The sequence below is a fragment of the Rhinatrema bivittatum genome, chromosome 4 (genome assembly GCF_901001135.1).
Source record: "Rhinatrema bivittatum chromosome 4, aRhiBiv1.1, whole genome shotgun sequence".
In the NCBI taxonomy this organism is placed as follows: domain Eukaryota; kingdom Metazoa; phylum Chordata; class Amphibia; order Gymnophiona; family Rhinatrematidae; genus Rhinatrema; species Rhinatrema bivittatum.
The window spans coordinates 351,813,022-351,834,124 of NC_042618.1; the positions used below are offsets into that span (position 1 = coordinate 351,813,022).

At 46.4% G+C, this 21,103-nt stretch overlaps 1 protein-coding gene across 2 annotated transcripts in view; it reads left to right on the plus strand.

Moving 5' to 3' along the window:
* The first annotated feature begins 2,132 nt into the window (after positions 1-2,132).
* Positions 2,133-21,103, plus strand: part of HLF (HLF transcription factor, PAR bZIP family member) — a 64,305-nt gene continuing 45,334 nt past the window's right edge. For both annotated transcript variants that reach the window (XM_029600680.1, XM_029600681.1), the window contains exons 1-2: positions 2,133-2,423; positions 3,714-4,052. In XM_029600680.1, the coding sequence (XP_029456540.1) occupies positions 2,309-2,423; positions 3,714-4,052 (454 nt within the window). In that variant the 5' untranslated portion in view covers positions 2,133-2,308. The remainder of the gene's footprint in view (positions 2,424-3,713; positions 4,053-21,103) is intronic.

Genomic DNA, 21,103 nt, shown 5'->3' on the forward strand with positions numbered 1-21,103 from the left:
ACTTCGCATTTTAAATCAGTTTATGGGTCAAGTTAACTAGCCTGTTTAGCACTAAAAAAATAAACTTCTCTTGCAGTGTTCTGTTTATTCATGCCCTTAAGAACTTTCTTCTTTTCCATATGTTCATTTGCTTCTTCCTCTCTACGTGTCTAGTTTAAACTCTTTCATTAAGGCAGATCACCGAAGGTTCCCTTAGTTCTGTGAAACTTCTCATGGTTGGTTTGGGCCAGCACATGCATTTTCCAATATTTCTGCCTGGTGAAGTCTTTCCTCCTCACTGCATCATGTCTATTCTTGGAAATGGTATACAATGCACTTTCAGGCTGATGCAATACTGTGCGCTGGGCACAGCGCACGCTCAACACGCGTGTTTTGGATGCGCAAGCATAACCATAACCGCCATTGCAAAACGGGGGTTGGCGCATCCAAAACGTGCATCCAATAGAGTGCGTAGCAAATAGCGCTCATCACATGTAAATTCAGGCCAATGCAAAACAAAAAAATGTGCGCCCGAAGCACACATTTTTACCCTCAAAAAGTGTACAGAAAAGCTGAAGGAACAAAGAAAGGAGAACTGTCAAAATAAATAAATAAATAAATAAATAAGTGTGCTGGTGGTTAGGTAAAATTGAGCGTCCATTTTCCCTAACCCGCTGACAGCCACCTCTCCTGGGTACCCACTGCCGACGAGGAGCTAGAGGTGCACAATTCCCCCAGCTCCTCCTTTTTACTGCGACCGCCCATTTGCATATTGCATTGGGCGCCCCGGAGCGGTCGATCAGCGCGCGTTAGGAGAGCTGGCGCTCATGATTGAGCGCTCGTTTTCCAAACGCTAGTATTGCATTGGCCGGGTTCACTGTGGTGCGGTAGAATGCCTGCTTTAAAAAAGTCACTAGCGTCCTAGAACTGCCAACAAAAGAAACCAGCACAAGTATTACCAGAAAAGCATCTTAAGAATAACAGGACCAGAACTTTAAAACTGCACAAATGCATCTCTTAGCTGTTTATGCTTAATCCCTTCTTGTGATTTATGTTCTCGTTTGCGCTAAAAATGAAGTCAAGTATTTTTACTGGAACTCCGTTAAGGCATGATTTTCTATAAAGCATGCCCGATTGCACAGGAATCGTCATGACCCCATTAAAATTCCTGCCTGTTACTCTGGCAACTCATCGCATTGCTGCCAGTATACAATCAAGAACCTCTAAAGAAAGAAAATAGTGATGTGATATAGATACAGAGAGAAAAAGCATACATATGTGTATGTGCACACATATACAGAGCTACCAAGTGAGAGTTCAAGGAGAAAAACCTTTTACCAGACTTGGTGGTATTGTGGTAGTTGTAGTCCCTTCTTTTTCTTTTTGAAATCAGCATTGCAGGATAGGGGTTGTCAGAGTGGCTTTAAACCTCCCTCCGATTGGGTCACATGCCGTGTGTGTGTGTACGCATAATTTTTGTTATCAATATTATAGGTGTATATGTTAATATACCTAGATCTGTATTAAATAGATTATTCAAATACATTATATATCTTTCTTTACATGATCTACCATGCATAGATCACTTAATTTTTATTCTTTCTTTCTACATATTTTAACCACCCTTCCTACCGTGCATATGTATCTATGGTAATGTACAAGCATTGCGACATTCAAACAGATAAACCAATGAGTCAATTTATTAACTAAATAAAATAATTCACCAAAACATTTCGAAATGTATAATAAATAAATAATTCTATTACTTTAACAGACCGCATAATAGTCTGTTAATAAATAAATATCAGATAAAACGATGCTCTGATTGGACGATCCTAGCTGTATACATTATTTTATTGCTCTCTTTATTTAAAGTATTCCTTTACACAGCCTTCCCGAATAAACCGCCCAAAACGGTTTGTAACAATATAAAATAATACATTACAAATGCACACATAAACCCCTCCATCCTTAGACTCCCACTCCTAAACAACCCCTCAAATCAAAGTGACACTCCGACTGGATTGCTCTGTCAACTCGAGCTAAGCGCAAGAAACCCCCCCCCCCCCCCCCCACTGCCGATAGGGATCCAGGAGCGAGCCCCGCCCGCCGCCGTGACGCGCCGGGCTCTGACGTCACGCGGCCGGGACCGGGGCACATGGACTGGCGAGTGACCGGGCTCTGGGCAGACGCTGAGGCGGCGCCGGCGGCCCGGGGTTGTGGCGGAGAAGCAGGCAGCAAGCAGTAAAGCACCAGCAGCCCTGCGTTCGCAGCTCGCAGCCGCCTGGCTCGTCACGACGGGATAGACAGCCGCCATCCCGGAGCCGAGATGGAGAAGATGTCTCGCTCGCTGCCTCTGAACCCGGTTTTCATCCCCCCCACTTACGGCGTGCTGAAATCTCTGCTGGAGAACCCCATGAAGCTGCCCCTGCAGCAGGAAGATGGTAAGAACGCGGTACCCTCCGGAGCCGACGCTGGGTTGGGGCATCTCTTCCGACCTTCCTGCCCCAGTGGCAGATTTCCAGCTTTCGCAGCTACTGCCCAAGTTTTCCTCTCTGCCGGGCGGGGGGAGGTGTTGGAATCGGTTGCGAAGAAAGCTCCAGCCGTCTTTGTAAAGGGAAAATAGCGAGTCTGCCTTAATGCTACGGAAATGATAGAAAGGTAGAATGCCTGGGCTGTAATCTCAGTGGTTCAGAATTTCTTAACGATCGGGGTAAAAAGGGTCTTACCTGTTTCGGATGCAAAGCAGCGAAAGGTGAAAACATAGTCTGGGCAGATAGATTTGTTCTAGTGCCTAAGGATCTGAAAGACCTGGCAGATTTCACATCTATTGAGAACTGTGCTTAATTGTCTGATTGAAACTTGGGCATTTTCTTTTCTGCATCTGAAAATATTTACATGTTAATTTTTAACTTCATGGTTTTAGTGCTTTTTAGCATGAAATGCTGATGGATTTTTATTAAAAGGTTAAAAATGATTATTGCTGTATGGCATAGAGTTGCTGGATTTGGCCATTTAAAAAGGTTATCGGGTAGCAGGTGATCTCTGAGAAAGGAGCTCCTTTTAGGATTCCAGAGCACTCCTGAAGTACCCTGGATTTCTTCCAGTTGAATTGTTGTGATGAGCTTACATTGGAGGGGAAATATTGTGTTTCCTGAATTATTGCATCTGGAGTCTGTCTATCTCTTTTATTCTCGTCTGTGTCCTCTCACTGTAGTTTGTTGATGGTAGATGGAACGAGGGCTCTGATGTGCTTACAGCGACACTTAAGAAATTATTTTAAAAAGATCAAGGGATGGGATGGAAGGACCAAAGCAAAGCATAAGAATGGAACGATAGGGTAACATTTCCATGCCAGAGCTTTTCCTCTTATACTGTATCATACAAAACTGGTCCTCCTTATCGCTGACTAAATAAGTAAATACATTCAAGGCACAGTGAGCCGCCAGACACAGAACACTAATCAAGGGATAAACCCCATATATATCCAGCCTGTGAGAGAAGGGAACGTTATTGTGCAGTAAGGGCCCACTTCCGACATGAATACAGAAGTTCAGCTAACCAAAATTAGCTGTAAACTCCTGAGAAAAAAAAAATTGAGATTAGAGCTAAAGGTATGAACCGGTAGTTCCATATTGTATTTATCCCACAGAAAGGCTTGTAAATGTTACTTGTGATGAGGGGACTGTTAACGAAAAGGTTTACATGCAGCTGTGTCCCCTCTCTCCTTGCAGTCTTTGGCAAAGAAAAACACAAAGAAAAGAAATTAGACGATGACAGCTCTGCTTCGACGATCCCTCAGTCTGCCTTCTTGGGTCCGACGTTATGGGACAAGACGCTGCCGTACGATGGAGACACTTTCCAGTTGGAATACATGGATCTGGAAGAATTCCTTTCGGAAAATGGCATTCCACCCAGCCCGTCGCACCACGAGCACAGCCCGCGCCAGTCGGGCCTCCAGCCGCCTCCCTCCTCTTCCTCTCCCCCTGTTATGGACTTGAGTAGCAGGGCATCCACCTCGGTCCACCCGGGCATGGGGTCCCCAAACTGCATGCACAGCCCCGTTAGGGCAGGTAAGGCTTCCATTTGCAAAACAACCGTCGCCGGGTACTTATCTGAATGTACAAATAGCCCTGAGAAAAAGAAGCCTAGAGAGAGAGACATTTAGCAGAAAGGCAAGATGTAAAGCCAGACCAAAGGCTGTTTTGGAGAGGTTTTGTCATTTATCTGAAACTGCAGAGAGGCATGTCTCTCTCTCTCTCTCTCTCTCTCTCTCGCCATCCACTCTTTGGTCTGCAAGAAAGAAAAATATTACTATGGAGATAATACTATGTAATGTGACCAGGGCAAACTGTAGGGGGGGGGGGATAACTTTTGTTTACAATAAATTAGAACCAGAAGGAGAGGAAAAGCCGCACAGTAAACAAACAAGGGATTAAGTGCCTAGAGAGAGAGACCATGCACAGAGCAGCTTGTATCCTGAGCTCTAGGGGAGTCCAGCTCTCTGAGTGGCTGCGCTTTGTGAGCCCTGATTAGTGGGACTTGATGCTTCACAGTCCTGCTAATCGCTCAGATTGGGAATCTTAGCATTCCTACGCTGGGCTGCGTGTGGGCAGATAACGCCATTGCGGTTTCAAGCCAGAACTTGGACTCTTTTGTCAGTGGAGGAGTTGGGAGGGAGGACGGGCTCTTATCAAAAGGAGACATCTGTGCTGCGGATTCTGCTCTGTCAGGTCGTTCTGTTAAACTTCCCCCCAAAAAATTGGGCCCTACAATTTGATGCATCCTAGCAATGCAGGCGCAGCCTTAATACACACACACATACTGATCTGAGCAATGTTGTTCTTTTTTTGTAATAATCAGTTTATAAATGTAATGAAATAAGCAATGGTGTTGATGTTTTGCCTTTATGGGAAGGCGGTCCATTGTAATCTGAGCATGAAATGCCCAGTTTTAACACCATCCCCTGCATGAAGGGACACTGCACAAGTCTAACACCATAAGAGTTCAGTTCAGCCATGAATGTCGGCCCATTGTAAGCACCTTAAGCAAATTCAAGCCCCTTATTGCCATTCACGGTTAGCTGTTATGATCTCATGGGGCTATTCACACCGTTCAGTATTATTGATGGATGTCTCTCTAAAGCAGGGCTTCCCAAACCTGCCCTTGTGACCCCTCCCCCAGCCATTCGGGATTTCAGGATATCTGTAGTGAATATGCATGACATCAGGTTTTCAGCACATGCAAACTTTTTTTTTTTTTTTATTTCATGCATATTCAGTGTGGATATCCTGAAACACCCCCACCCCCTCCCGAGAGGCTTAGGGTCACCATGACGCTGTTGGGGGGGGGGGGGGTAGAGAATCCTTGCTCTTAAGGTCTTCTCGTATATTGTTTCTGGCATGCGTGCACAAGAAAAATCCTTATTGGTTAGTACTTTATGTAGTATATTGGATGTGATAGCCTGAAATCAGTTGCGCAATAGCTTTTTGATTTCAGTTGAGCGGATATTTCAGAGCAAGCCATGTCACGTATAACACATTTATTCCGTGAGCACTTATGCCATAAGAGTTTGAAGAAACCAATGTGAAGCCCAGGCCTGATGTCTGTTTGTTTTTCAGAAGGTCTTCTTAGAAAGTGCACTTGTTTCATTAGAGAAGTGCCCAGGCACTGCAGGTACAAGGACAGGGGAAGGAGGAGAGAGAGAGAGAGCTTTACTAACTCGTTATTGGTTGACTGTTGCTACTTGGTAGAGCCTCAAAACTGCTAAGAGAATTTGTTCCCCTCCTAGGGATGCGTGCAGATGCTTTTGTAAATGGATTCGTTGGGAGGGCTCTCACAGCATGTCTGTGGGTAAATCAGTATTTTACAGGTGGATATTGCCTACCCTTTCTGGGGTCAGGGCTGGGGAGGAGTAATCACTTGGTGCGCGGTTTCCCGGAAAAAGCACCTGCACGAATAGCAAGTGCGGGTATGTTTTCCAAGTCAATTTTTCTAAAGGAAAGGGTTTGTTGTTTTTTTTCACCCCCTTCTTTTTGAAAATCGACAGAAACGCTGTGGGGGAAACTGGGCCCGCAGAGTTTGCAAGACCTCCCCTCTCCCTCCAAAGTGTTAAGCAGTGCTTTTCAGCAGCCGTTCGGTTCTTCTAAACCTTCTCCCCCCCCCCCCCCCCCCCCCCCATTGAATGCAGCGCTTGATTATCAGCCGATAATGTGGACTTTTGTGGACAGGGTAGGATGGAATTAAAAAGTACTTGAGCAGCTCATCATCGTGTGACATCCCTTAGCATTGTTTCCTGAAACCATAGCTAACCAGAGTGTTCGAGGAACACGTACAGCGTGGCTGCTGGCGCTCTTTTTTTTTTTTTTAATATATATTTTTCTCTCATAGAAGATCAATGCATTGGGTTTAGAATCCAGTCCACATGCTGGGTGCGCTTAACAGGGAAGGAGGATGAAGGCAAGGCTTGATTGCACCTACAAGGAGTTGAGTCCAATGTTGGCCGCAGTGTCCCCATACTCAACTGGCACCTGTAATCCCTTGAAGGACAGGCCACCCTCAGGGGAAAGAGGCTGATTTCTCAGTAATTGCCAGAGGGTGAACAAGGCACCAACTAATGTCTTATTTTTGAAGGCGTTGTTGGGGGGGGGAGTGTGGGACAGAATAGGCCCTATGGCTGATACTGCCGCACATAGCTGAGAAATGGGCGGAATCTTTGCTCGCAAAACATAGAAATCTATTATTTAGATCTGCTTCAATATCTCCATTCCCTTGCAGAAGGGTTTATGTTTTTATGAACTGATTTAAGGGTTTTCCTCCGTCCCACACAGCTATAAAGATAATTATGAGCAAGAGAGGGATTAAGCAGTATGTTGAAGGTCGCACAGTGAGCAATAGCTGGAGCAGTGGTTCCCAAAGCTGTCCTGGAGGACCCACAGCCAGATAGGTTTTTGGGATATGCGCAATGAACATGCATGAAATGTAATTTGCCTGCAGATTTATTGCACGCATATTCATCGCGGGTACCCTGAAGGAGCAGGCTGGTTGTGGGGTCCTCACTACGGGTCTGGGGTGCCCTACCCTAAGGGATGTGCATTTGTTGTCGTAACCACCACCTGATCCTAGCCCCAGTTGCAGCACAATGCCAAAGCTCGAGAATAGTTGTGGCGTTTTATGATTTGTGGGAATGGGTGCCAGAGAGCTGGTGTTATCCTTGAAACAACATTAAGGGCATAAATTCTAGCAGAAGATGTGCTGGGTTTTAGCAAGACCTCTCTCTCTGCCTCTTGTGCCCGAAATGCTTGCATTGTTCCTGCTTTTTTTTTTTTTTTGAAACAACTTTCCAAATGACCAGGCCGAATTTCCCCCCTCTCCCCCCCCCCATCCTTTGTGTTTTGCCTGCAGTGTACTGTACTTACTCCCAGAGTGCACAATGACTAATTCTTCATAGTAATCCCTAGCTGTTTGTCACGCTGTACAGTGCCTAGTGCCAGGCGTTGCTCCGCGCTGTACGTGAGCTGCACGTGACAAGTACAGTACCGAGTGTTTTTCCTCTTCACATTCCCTCTCACGTGAGTCATGCTTGGAGGTGTGTGGCATAGCCTGTAAGCACCATGTGCGCCCAGCACATGCCCTGCCCTGTGCAGCCTGCCGGCACATCAGCTTTGCTTTGCCTGGAAGCGTTGGGGCTGCTGCTGCTGCTGCCGCTCGGATTGTGCAAGTGAAATCACACGAGAGCAGGAAAGCCCCCAAGTGGCACAGCTCATGGGCTGGAGGGGTTGAGGTGGGTAATGCAATTTGCAAATACTGTGAGCAGTATTTATTACATTCCTGGATCAAATTAAGGTAATATGAGGTCTCGGAAAATACACAAACAGGCTGTCCGGTGGGGAAGGGAATAACATATTAAATGGATTTTTACAATTAAAAAAAAAAAATAAAATTCCTAAAATGTACTTTTTAATGAGAGGTTTCCTGCTGTTTTGGATATTTTATTTACTTTTTAGTTAGTCACTTAATAATAATTTGTACTATTGACATAAATAGAAGCTGATACTAAGGAGGAGTGAGAAACTGAATTGCAGGTTTTATGTAAAATGATAAATAGGGTATTTTTTATTGAAAAAAACCCCCCAATCATTTTGCTTACAGCCTGGGTAAACATCACTTATTGATAATTTTTAGAATGTGAGTATTTTTATTTGCTGTATGTTTAGAAGAGATTGTGTGCCTGATTTTGTAATTTAGCACCGCTGGGCACAATTCCCACAGTGGGATTTTTGTGCCCGTTTTCTGCTGGCACTATTTGTGCTCTGAATTCACCCCAGCTGCCTCCTGAAATTAGCGGGATATTCAATCCTTGGACAAAAGGCGCAGTGGCTGGCATTTTTACACTTTATTTTGCCCACAACATAGCCCTTTCGCTTACTATCAGGTCAATACAGTAAAGTGCGGCCGCGGTTACCCTGCTTCTAACCCGCCTTTTACTCACAATTTGGCCGCGTTAGTCCAACCCGCGATACACTATCCCCTTTAACCCATTCTTACCGCCTATTTAAATCAACAAGTAACCCTTTCCGCCCGCGGCACGTATATGAGACGTAAACGATCGGATTAGCTATTCCCCCCCCTATTCAGTAACGCGCGCCTCGACTATCGCCTTTTTAACCTGCAGTTTAGCCGCGCGTTTAACCTGCTAATTTACCGCCTACCCCTACCCCTGCGTTAGAGGCAGGGGTAAGGGTAGATGGCAAACTTCCCCCCAGCCCTCGCTCACCTGCCCTGGCCAGTGAGCGAAAAAGGGGCAGCCCAGTCCTCTCTACCCTCCTCCCGAAGCAACGAAAGTGAAAAAGGAGGCAAGGCGCAGGGCAAAAGTTAAAACAAAAGTGAATAAAAAGTAATAAAATAAACTTACTGGTGGGAGCCGGAGGGCGCGCATTCATCGAGGGAGGCAGGTGCCGGCGGGCGCGCATTCATCGAGCTGGAGGGAGCCGGCGGCGAAAGCGGCCTCCAACAGCCCCCGCCGGCGGCGAATGAATGCACGCCTGTATACGCCTGTGCAATTTGGGTGCTCAAGGCGTGACGTCACGACGTTTGGCGTCACATGTGACGTCACGCCTTGAGCGCCCAAATTGCACAAGCGTATACAGGCGTGCATTCATTCGCCGCCGGCGGGGGCTGTTGGAGGCCGCTTTCGCCGCCAGCTCCCTCCGGCTCGAACACGCGCCCGCCGGCTCCCGCCAGTAAGTTTACTTTTATTACTCTTTATTCACTTTTGTTTTAACTTTTGCCCTGCGCCTTGCTTCGGGAGGGAGGGAGAGAGAGGACCATCCACTTCCTGGTACCTGTCAGGCATTTGAAATGACAGGTACCAGCGCACCCAGGTTACTGTATAGGCGCTGTATAAAGCGCCTATACAGTAAAATGGGTTGCGCGGGCCTAACGCGTCACGGACGCTTCTTGGACGCAGCTTGCATTTGCAAGCTATTTAAATACAGTATCGAGCGGTAGGTGAGCTGGACTGTGCGTGCGGCAAACGCAGGTGCGCCCGGCACTAACGCAGCTCTTCCTACCGCTCCTTACTGTATCGGCCTGTATATATGGCAGATGCTAAAAGCAAACCTTTGACTAGACTAGGACAGACCTGGGCAAGCTACAGCTTGTGGGCCAAAACTGGCCACAGGACACCTTTTTTAATTTTTTTTTTTCCCCAGCACGCTGTGACTCCACGTGATTTTGGCCTGCAGTGCTTCTCCTCTTCAGCCTGCCTCCTCCCATCCTCCCCACCACATCTGCGTACCTCCCACACTCTGCCCCACTATATATATATATATATATTTTTTTTTTATAATGTCCCATACTGGAAAGACCCGCAGGAGCAGCAGAGGTTTTGGCACAAGGGAGAACAGTGTGGCGAACCTGGAATCGAGCCAGGCCACCACTATCAGCTGCTGGCAGGAGGGAGGGCCAGGAGGGAAAGGGAAGTGATGATGTAGTTTATATTTTTGTTGTATTTTTTAAAATTAGGTTTTGTATATCGCCTGGAGCAGTGGACAGGCGATTTAAAAAAAAAAAAAAATCCCAGAAATACTTTAATTTGAGGGCAGGTTCTATTCCAATCACCTCCCCCCCCCTCCTTCTGGCCACTGTTGCTAATTGGAAGGGGGTCCTGGGGTGCGTGGTGATAGCCTCAGTGGCTCACGGTGAAGTGAGGCCAGGTCCCGATGTGGACAAAGGTGACCGGTGGCAGAGAGGCAGTTGCCAGGAGCACGCGGAGCAGCACCCGCCACCGCCGGTGAAATTGTGTGCGGTGAGGGAAGGGACCGATTGACGTGGCAGTGAACCCGAACGTCCTGGGCCCTGCAGGAAGAGTGGTGCAGCCAAAAAAAAAAAAAAAGGAAGTGCTCGGGGATAAGAGAGGACAGATGGCGGCAAGAGCTCTAAGCCGATCACAGCAGATCCTGACCAGAGGCTTGGCCCGACACGGTACTGCTGTCTGTGGGGCCAGACTGAGGTCGTCCTCACTGAGGAGCTGCCCCTTTGGGGCAGACAGTCATTAATGCGCCCACCTCCTGGGTTTTAAAGATCCCGAGGCCTTTCTTTTACCTACAGCAACCCAGCTGTGAGCAGACACTGGTCGGCCGGGTTAGCCTCTTCTGCGGAAGTGAAGTCCCCCGTGAACAGCAGGCTGCGAGCCAGGGTTCAAATGCTGGGGATGCTCCTTGTGCAAGCCCCTTCACCTTCCATTGCCTCTGGTACCGTCTTGGAGCTCGGTTTACCAAGCATTTTTTTCCTAGAGAAAACTTTAAGTAAATAGGGCTTAGGATCTAAGGGGCCTCTGGAGATAGCTTTGAAGCCTCGGGAAAGGTGGAATATACATTTGTTTTAGGAAATGGCAAAGGCATCGTTTACAGAAGATCTGGCCTGCCCCCGCCAAGGTGGTGGTGCATTTCTTTTAAACTAAGGTAAAAGTCAAATGGAAGATTTAAAATTCATTTGAAATGATCATTTCCTTTCCTTCTTGCCGGTCCTGCTTGGCTGAAGCGGATTGTGTCAGCATTGCTTTCGGGGCAGCTGCTTAGGAGCAGGAGATCTTTAACACAGTGAGGTCGGCTGTGCCTTTTCACAAAAGGCATCTTATGTGCTAAGCTTCCAAGACTGGAACCGTCCTGGAAATCATTTCTAAACTGGAATGTGCCTGTGGATCAAAATCCTCCTCTTCCAAAGCTGCCATGAGCGTCAGCTTGGACGGAAATAACCAGAGGAACATAGAAAAGACGACAGATAAAGGCCAAATGGTCTGTCCAGTCTGCCCAGCAGGCCGCTCGTGGTAATAACTGCCGCTCCGTGCTGGTTACCACCATGCTCCCCCCCCCTTTTTTTTTTTTTCATTTCCAGCATCTAGTATTTAGGGATCCGCAGTGTTAATCCCATGTCCTTTTTAAAGCAGTCATTTACCGTTTTTTGTCCTTACCACCTCTTCTGGGAGGGCATTCCAGGCATCCGTTACCCTTTCCCTGAAGAAATATTTCCTGAGGTTGGTTCTGAGTCATTTCCCCCCCACCCCTCGCCCCCTCCCCAAGTTTCATTTTGTTGTACAGCTTCCAACAGAAAAGGTTTGAAGTTTGTACATCATTAATATCTCTCCAGGTATCTGAAGGTCCGTATCGTATCTCCCCCTGCACCTCCTCCCCTGCACCTCTGCACCTCCTCTCCTGTTAGATTCTTCGGTCTCCCCTCATAAGTCTCCTGACACAGACCCCCACACCATTTTGATTGCCCTTCTCTGGGCTGCTTCCATCCTTTTTCCTCCATCTGTTTTTGAGATAACGGGCTCCAGAACCGAACACCGGACTCCCAGGTGAGTCCTTACCAAGGGCCACGACCACCTCCTCTTTTTTTTTCCATGCTGGTTGTCTCCCCTTTTCTGTGCAACCCAGCATTCTTCTGGCTTTAGCTAGCGCCTTGTCACATTGCTTCGCTGCCTTCGGATCCCCGGGCCCCTTTACCCCAAGGTCCTCTCTTGGTCCGTGCACGTCAGTCTTTTGCCCTCAAATCCCCCCTCCCATCCCCCGTTCACAGACAGATCTTTCAGACTACCCAGATAAACTAGGGGTGCCAGGGTGGGCGCATGCGGGGATGTGTTGGGGGGGTGGGGGTGGGGGTAGTGGAGTTTGGCTGCAACCTTATATTTTCTGATTTACCCTCGGGAATGTCTTTCAGTCTGACATAAAGCCTGGAGTAGGCATGCATGTAAGGGATCAGAGATTTATGTGCGGTACCGGTTGGTAGCTTTCACATTTGGTAAACAACTGAAAATAGATCCTAATCTGGCAAAACAGTGCTGTACTTAGCGAGGGGAGGCTTAAGGCAGGCAGTGGAGCTCGGTTTCCCAAACTTTTTTTTTTTTTTTTTTTCCTGTTTTGGAATCATTGCCAGTCAACTCGTTCAAAATCCGTAATAAGCGATCCTGTGGTTCAGGGGAGAAGCTCAAGCCGGTCCTTGGCACCGCACCCCCAGCCAGTCGGGTTTCCAGAATATCTCTAATGAATATGCACGAGGTTTATCGGCATGCACATCCCTTCATTCATACTCCCTACGGATATCCTGAAAAGCCGACTGGCTGGGGTGGGGGCTGGAGGACTAGTTTGAGCACTCCTGTTTTAGTTTTAGTTTGGGGATTTTTAATTTTATTTTTAGTGTTTTTATAAAACTTCAGTTATTAACATTTTGTAGGTAGAGCGTGTGCTTCAGGAAACTCAGCAAAACCATGATCTGGCGTCGGGGGGTCTCAGTGCAGTCCTGGGAACTGCAGAGACTTTTCCTTCTCTTACCCGATTTTAGTAGAGCTGCGGCCGCCTCCGGACTAATCCCAGTAAATGGATTCTTACTACCTCAGTACTAGGTGCTTGCCTCCTTATACCCATCTCTATATTCTTGCTGTCCAAATCACCAAGTAGTTCCCTTCATTATGTACTATATGAACTGCTACATCCTAGTTCAGAGGTTCCCAAACCTGTCCTGGGGGACCCCCAGCCAGTCACGTTTTTGGGAGATCCACAATGAGTATGCATGAGGTACAATTTGCATGCTATGGAGGCAGTGATTGCAAATTTCTCTCATGCATATTCATTGTGGATCTCTTGAAAACCCAACTACCTCATGTCTTTAACCGTATCTGCATGTTGAGTTTCTCTTCATGCTGTATATTTTGGTTTGTGAAGCAGACTAAATGGGGAAAAGGTGGAGTATCAAATGTTTATAAATAAACAAAAACCGAAAGCATCACTAGGAACAGTCATAGGCCAGACGCCAAACCAGGGGTTCTCAACCCAGTCCTCGGGACATGACTAACCAGTCAGGTTTTCAGGAGATCCACGTTGAATATGCGTAGGAGAGATCTGCATACAGTGGATGCAGTTCATCCATATCTACTTCATGCATATTCACTTTGGGCATCCAGACAACCTGACTGGCTAGTCATGTCCCGAGGACTGGGTTGGCATAGGCCAGACGCCTGGTTTGGCGTCTGGCCTATGACAACTGTTCCTATGATGCAGCATCCTGCAATCATGAGCTCTAAATCTGGCCACTAGGTGTCACCCTTAACCAATGACCATGACTCCCTCCTTCCCTGCAGCATCACCTGACTCAGGGAGCAAACCATGTGCCTGCCTTTTGGCTCTGCCATGGAGCCGCCAGGCTGGCAGTAATGATGTTTCTTCTCAGCATGTTTCTTGAAAGCTCTTGGTGATCTGTAGTGTCAAGATCATGGACTGCAATACGGCTGCAGCACTTATTGTGACTCTCTTAGCACACTTATTTTTTTCATGTGTAAAATGTCTCTGTTCAAACACACAAACAATCCACAGAAAACAAAAATAAGTAGGCAACCTAGATGCATGAAAACGTTTTTTGCACGTTTTTGCATACAGAGCTTATGGCATTGTTTCCTTAAAATTAAAAAAAAACAAAACTTTTTCCTAGTTTCTGTTTGAATTTTGAAAGAGATGATTGGCTCAGCAGTTGCTTTACATGATTCAATCAAAGTATAGAATTTTTCTTTGACTGAATCACAGTAAGTTCACGTGGCATTTGGCCATGATAGTGATATCAAAGCATGGAAGATGGTGGCAGATAAGGACTGGAGCTCCATCTTCTCTGCCCAATTCCATTCAATTCAATGCTGCAGTGCCCTAGAGCCTCAGTTGATCTTTGCCTTTCCCGTTCTATTTCGTAACAAGGGATCCTCTGTGTCCCGTAGGAATTTGATTTATTTTGTAGCGGGAGCAGGAAGCGGAGTGGTGGTGTTAATATTGGGAGCTGGAGAACCGTTACAGTACGGTCACCGGTTACGTCAAGCAGGTTATTGAAAAATTCAACGCAACCTAGGAACATGCCAAAGATTTGTCAGATTGTTTCATTGGGCATTTTAGAAGATATTTGAAGTAGGTTTATTAGGTTCGTTTCAGAATTTTTTTTTTTTTTTTTGTGTGTGTGTGAAAATTCAAAAGCAGATTTTGTCAGTTTACAGATGTACTTTGGGAAAAAAAAATTGTCCCCAAAAAATCAGCAACAGATATTTGAACTTTTCTTTCCAGTTTCCTTTTCCTCCACCCCCACTTACTTAAGTAAAAAGATATGCAACTGATTGAAAGTCTGAAAATTTTGTCAACCTCGAACCAGATTGAGATCTTCCAGTTTGCATTCAGCTCTGAATTGTTAGCACGCCTCTGCTGAATGTGGGATATCATCTAGTTCTGTAGTAGGAGAGATGGTGAGTCTCAAAGTCAACGGAAGGTGCTACTGATTTCACAGCGACTTCTACGCACACCCAAGATTTGTGTCGGTCACTGCTGCTTAGAAACAGTTAGGTCTGATTATATAGAGCCACGTAGCCGGTTGTGTTCTGACTTAGCAGGGTAAGTGGCACTGTCCTGCATATTCTGCTGAGCTCAGCGGCTTCCGCTTACTCGACTGTTTACCCGGCTAAGCAGCTGAGAGAGAGGAGTGTTCCAGGCAAAGCTACGTATCCAGAACTTAAGTGGACAAGTGCCAGTATTCAGCCTTATCTGAATTAGTTAGCCGGATAAGTCTAGTACAGCTGTGTGGCTGCCCTATAGTTAGCCAGATAGGTTTATCCGCCTTTCTATATGATCGTCCAGCTTCTTCTGTGGCACAGCCAAGCTGTGGAATATCTCAGCCAGGTTTGCTGGATAAGTTTATCCAGTTAACTTGTTCATCCAGATAGCAGCTGACTACCGGCCTCGGTGACAAAAGTTTTTCAATAAATCTATTCACTTTGAGAGTTGGGGGGTTGGACGGGGGATTGGAATATTGTTGAGCTGGCTTTCCAGCAGTCATATTCTTAATGCTTGCGTGACAGATCTGTTAGTAGAAAAATCCATCATGGTATTTGGAGTAGTGGCCCTCCCTACACCCCCCACAGCAGTGTCAGCAGCAGCATCGCTCATCAGGATAAGCAATGCATGGAACCATCCATGTGGAAAGAACGAGTTTAATCTAGGTCAGCCACGTTTTTTTTTTTTTTGTTTGTTTGTTTGTTTTGTTTTCAGCAGCCAAGTGCTATGTAGCGTGAACAGATCTGGAACGAGCACTGCCATCATTAGAGCTCCTTCGGTCGTTCTACTGGGCTGGAAACTCGGTACATACCAAATGCACTTGGGTGCAGTGGGATGATGTAGGAGCTGGTTTTCAGAATGGCAATCGTCCAAAGCAATTTTTTCTCTGCAGTGCACGGTTCCTCCACGCCAGAGTATTCTGACCTGTTTTTTTTTTGTTTAGTAATTTAAATGATATATATATTACAATATAGCCCCCCCCCCCCCAAAAAAAAAGCCTCCCCACAAGGCCTTTTGATGTTTTACATGATGTCCTGGCTTGATTTTGATGGTTGTAACATTTTTAAAATGAAAAGTGACAAACTGTGTAAGGTAGAAATAACAATACCAGATTTGTACCAGAGAAGGTACCCTACAGATTAGGAACAATGTTTTTCAGTGGAATCCAGTGTGGAGAAAGCAGAGTGACTTTGTGAACTGCTCTGGTGACCTTGGGCTTCTTTTATTTTTTTTACCTAACACTTGTGTGTTTATTTTGAAGTGGGGAGAATTCATACTCTTGTTTTTTTTTTTTAGAAAAAGTCACCAATGTGTAACATTTCTTACAAACAGGCCTATCTAATAAAGCAGGGAGGGGGGGGGAACGGGCACTCGGTATTGAGCTCCCGCTTTCCTAACGCGAGCCCAGCCACCTCTCCTGGGCGCCCGATCGGATATTTAAATGAGGGGGTCGCGCTGCCAAGGGAGGCGCTAGGGACAAATGTGCGCCCCCCTACCACCTCCTCGGCAGGGGGCGCCCGGGAGAGGGTGGCTGTCAACAGGTTAGGAAAATGGACGCTCGTTATTTGATACTCGCCAAGAAAATACTGCTTTTCTGTACACTTTTTTGGGCTGCTCTGGGCAGGCGTTAATTTCTGAGGATAAAAATGTGTGGGTTGGGTGCACTTTTTTTTTGATTGAGGGAGAATAGCCAACAGCCTCATGAACACGCATTTACACGTGAAGAGAGCTATTGGTTTCGTGGAGGTCTGGACGCGCGTTTTGGATGCGCTAATCCCCTTGAGGAGTAAGGGGTTGTGGATGCGCGTCCAAAACCCGCATCCAGCCGCGGGTTAAGTAGTACGCTCGGCTGAGCGCACTGTATTGGATTGGCCGGAATAAGTGGAAACCCTGCTGACCCTGAAGAGAAACTCCAGCCCTTGATGAGGAGCAGCCCCATTGGATGCCCAGAGATTCACGTAACGGATCCCCCACTCCATCTTCCAATGTGGAGATTTCTGAAGTCACCAACCGGCTGTGTGGCTGTGTGATCATGTGGCGAAACCATGAGACTACTTGCCTTAAAATGCACATGCAGAGATCCTATAATAGTTGCTTGGTCAATAACACAGTGTGCGAAATTGCCATAAGGCCTCTTGATCATTATTCAGAAATGATCAAGGTTGAGTTCAGGGTTGTTTTTGTAGCATTTTTGTTTGTGGCAGGTGAGTGATTTTCTCTGGCAAAGAGAATGGGGCTGTGCTGTGTTGATGTTAAAGAACCAATAATTCTCTCCCTTTTTTTTTTCTTTCCTACCACTGCACGTAATCCATCACTTTCACAGTGGACTTCAAATCGGGATCTAGGTTTATACAGTTTTGGGGGGTGGGGGGAGCTGGAAGTCAACAGTTCTAGAATACAACCCGGGGAGCTGAAGCTTGTAAGCTTCCATGAAACCCTGTTGCCACCAACTGCGGTCTTGCCTTTTGCTTCCAGAATCCCCATATATTTTCCTCGGGTTCTCTTTATTTCTTGGGGAGGGGACGAGGACAGAAAATGTGCGTGTAGTGGGAAGGTGGCTACTTACGCATATACCCACAGTTTCTAGAGTGCTGACTGGAGCATAGCCAGAGTAATAAGGTATCCGTCAGGTGCGCTTCCGCAGGGACGTGCAACAGGAAGAAGCAAACGGCGAGGAGCAGCAGAATGTTAGGAATTATTAGGAAGGGAATGGTGAATAAAACGGAAAATGTCATAATGCTTCTAAATCGCTCCATGGTGAGACCGCACCTTGAAATCTGTGTACAATTCTGGTCGGCGCATCTCAAAAAAGATATAGTTGTGATGGAGAAGGTACAGAACAGGGCAACCAAAATGATAAAGGGGTTGGAACAGCTTTTCAGCTTGGATAAGTGACAGCTGAGGCGGGGATATGATAGAGGTTTTTAAGATCATGAAAGGTCTTGAATGAGTAGAAGTGAATTGGTTATTTACACTTTCAGATAATAGAAGGACTAGGGGGCACTCCATGAAGTTAGCATTTAGCACCTTTAAGACTAATCAGAGAAAATTCTTTTTTACTTAATGCATAATTGGGCTCTGGAATTTGTTGCTAGAGGATGTGGTTAGTGTAGCTGGGTTCAAAAAAGGTTTGGATAAGTTCTTGCAGGAGAAGTCCATTAACTGCTATTAATCAAGTTGACTTAGGGAATGGCCTCTGTTATTACTGGCATTAGTAGCATGGGATCTTCTTGGTGTTTGGGTACTTGCCAGATTCTAGTGGCCTGGTTTGGCCTCTGTTGGAAACAGGATGCTGGGCTTGATGGACCCTTGCTCTGACCCAGCATGGGAATTTCATATGTTTTTATGCAGCAGAATAAAAATGGCCAATGGCACGAGCATTTAAAAAGTGGAACTCGAAATGTACACAGCATAGCAACGGACCACCCTGACTGCACATTGTACCAATGCTTTCCAAAGGTTAGTTGGAACTCTGTTGGACAGGTACTATGTATTTTTGGTTTGACCATTGGCACGCAGTCCCCTTTAGTTTTGTTAAATCTGGATTTAACAGAGGTTTGGGCCTCTCGCAGTTGGTTTGGTTTTCTTCCAGATGTCACTGGAATGCACTGTACTGAACACTGTTGATGGCAAACTTAAAACGAATCTGTCAGGCATTTTCCACTGTACACCAAGGCCCTTCATTCTTTTTTCTACGCTGTGGAAAAGTGCAATAGCATGTTTCAAAAGTGCATATGGCAAGTATAAATGAACCACCCTTGTATCGGATAAACTTTAAAATTCCAGTTGTTATAACTGATATCCTTTTAGACAGTGCCCATCCAAATCCCCTGAAACCCTGGCTTGAAAGGCGGTCACACGGGTCACATCAGCTGGATACCACTAATGGTTCTGATTTGCTAACACTGTGTGTGCTGTTCTCTGACATCACAGCCAGCGTGAACCAATGGGATCCAGTGTGTGTGTGAGTTAGGAATACATTTTGTATTTCCCCGAACTTTGAGAATATCTGCGGCTTTCACTTTTACAGACTTTTTTTCTGATGTGGACAGGAATTCAATAAGTATAAAAAAAAAAGAAACAATTGTACAGGGTTAGGGTAATTATATTTTGTCCTGGCAGTTTCCTCCTGCTCCTTTTGGACTCCCAGCTCTGGTGTCATGAGCCTTCATTCCCAACTACTCGGGGGAGTGGGGGATTTTTTGTTTTCTCTCCTTCCCAACTTATTTTATTCCAGTGATTGCACTGACAGTTCTGGGCCGGAGGCCGTGCGCCCAGACTCATTCAGAAATCCAGCAATCATAGGTCCTGAATCCTGCCAGTAGGCGATACCATTGCAAGATGAGCATGACCCCCCTCCCCCCTTGCAGAGGCTGTGGACGCAGCATCCCCATCCCCAGCCGACCCGGGGAGCTGGAGACTGAACACGAGTCCTTCCTCATGGCAGTACTTTTAGCACGGCCATTGAGCCACCGGGCTGGCCCCGAAGGGCATTTTTAATGTTTAATATGTTTGATACTTATTTTTAAATGGATTTTAAGTTTTCAGCTCTAGTCATGTATTCCCATATCGGCATTAACATAAAAAATGTAAATTGAATCTCCAGGATTTTATGGAACTGGAGGAAACGGACAGTGGCAGCTTCCACTACCGCAAATCGTTTTTTCCTCACTTGTCCTTTCCCAGAGCCACAGATTGCGTTATAGACAACAGACCTATTTATTTTCCCCCGTCCCTTCCGTCAGAAAAGGGGAGTTCCTCTCCTCAAGCCCACATATCCTGAATTAACCCTCTGGAAGGGCTTAAATGTAGCCAGGTTAGAACAACACGATCTACCATACTGGGTGAGAGCGAGGGTCCATCAAGTCCAATATCCTGTTTCCGACTAGAGGCCAATCCAGGTCACAGGTACCTGCCAGGATACAAAATAGATAAATTCCATGCTGCTTATCCCAGGCCTTGACGTCCCTGAGTGCCCCTTTTACCCTCCCTTGATTTTAATGATCACCTACCTGCAAATGTATTTTGTTTTCTGGTGCCATGAAACACCCCGGCATAGGACTTTGAGGTTTGCCGGGTGCTAACCTTCCCTACCCTTCTGACTGCAGCGATATAGCAGTTTCTTTTGGTGTGTGTGTGTGTGTGTGTATTGGTTTGTTTCCCCCCCCCCCTTTCCCTCCTCACGTTTTCCCAGGCCTGGACACAGCACGGGGGAAGGGAGGCGGCGGCTCCTTCCTGGTTTCTCGCTCACGTGGAGCTGAGCGTGTGCTCGGTCTGTTCTGCCAGGCCGGGGCTGGCTGAGAGAAGTTCTACAAAAGCCCTGGGCACACAGCCAAGCCTCTATCTGGGGCTGGAGCGCGCAGACAGCATTAACTCTTTGGCAGCAGCAACAGCAGCAGTGGTGTGTGTGTGTGTGTGTGTGTGTGTGTGCACGTTTTGGTAGCAGGCCATCTCTGGTGGTTTATTTCCAGATGAAATTTGCAAGCTACAAAGTCAGTAACTAGTAAAGGGGAAACCACCTTTTTCTATTATAGGATCCCTCCTTTTGGTACCACTTATTGCCGCCGGCGTGAGGTACTTTACGCAGTGCTAGAATGGGACCCAGATCAGCGGGGGTCTCGGGCGGAACAAGAAAACTCGGGCCCAGAATATTTTTCGATTCTGACCTGCGATGCTGTTTTCAGCAGGTTATTTTAAAGGTTATGAAAGTATGCTCTTCCGGGGGATGGGGGGGGGGGGGGGGGTATCTTCAGGGTTGGTTAATACTTTAAAAAGGGAAGTTGAAGTAGGGATGGTAACTTCACACTGAGAAGACATAATTACATTAGCATTGGCTGGGCTGGCCCTGCTGGTAGTCACCAAGCAGTCCAGCGGTCCCTGGAAGGCCGATGAATCTGTCTCCAGGCAGAGCATTATTGGTAAATATCTGGTCCTACTGAAGCATATTTTTACTATTATGACTTAACCATGCTCGCAAAAAGTAGGAAAACTGGAATAATGAAAATAGAGCTGCCGTCTGTTTCGGATTCATGTTGCTGCAGGGTTTCTAGTTTTTCGGTTTAGAGTTTTGTAGGTAGGGTGGTGCTTTTTTTTTTTTCCTGCATTGCTTTGCAAATCACAAAAAGGTTGGCATACCCTGGTTCTAATTCTGATTGCCTAGTGGTAATTACGATTGCTTTTTAGCTGGGAAAAGCAGAAGGAAGCGTTCTGCTGGAGAGAAAAATAAAAATCAATTAAGACTTTGTGATCTTTTCCTGAATTTG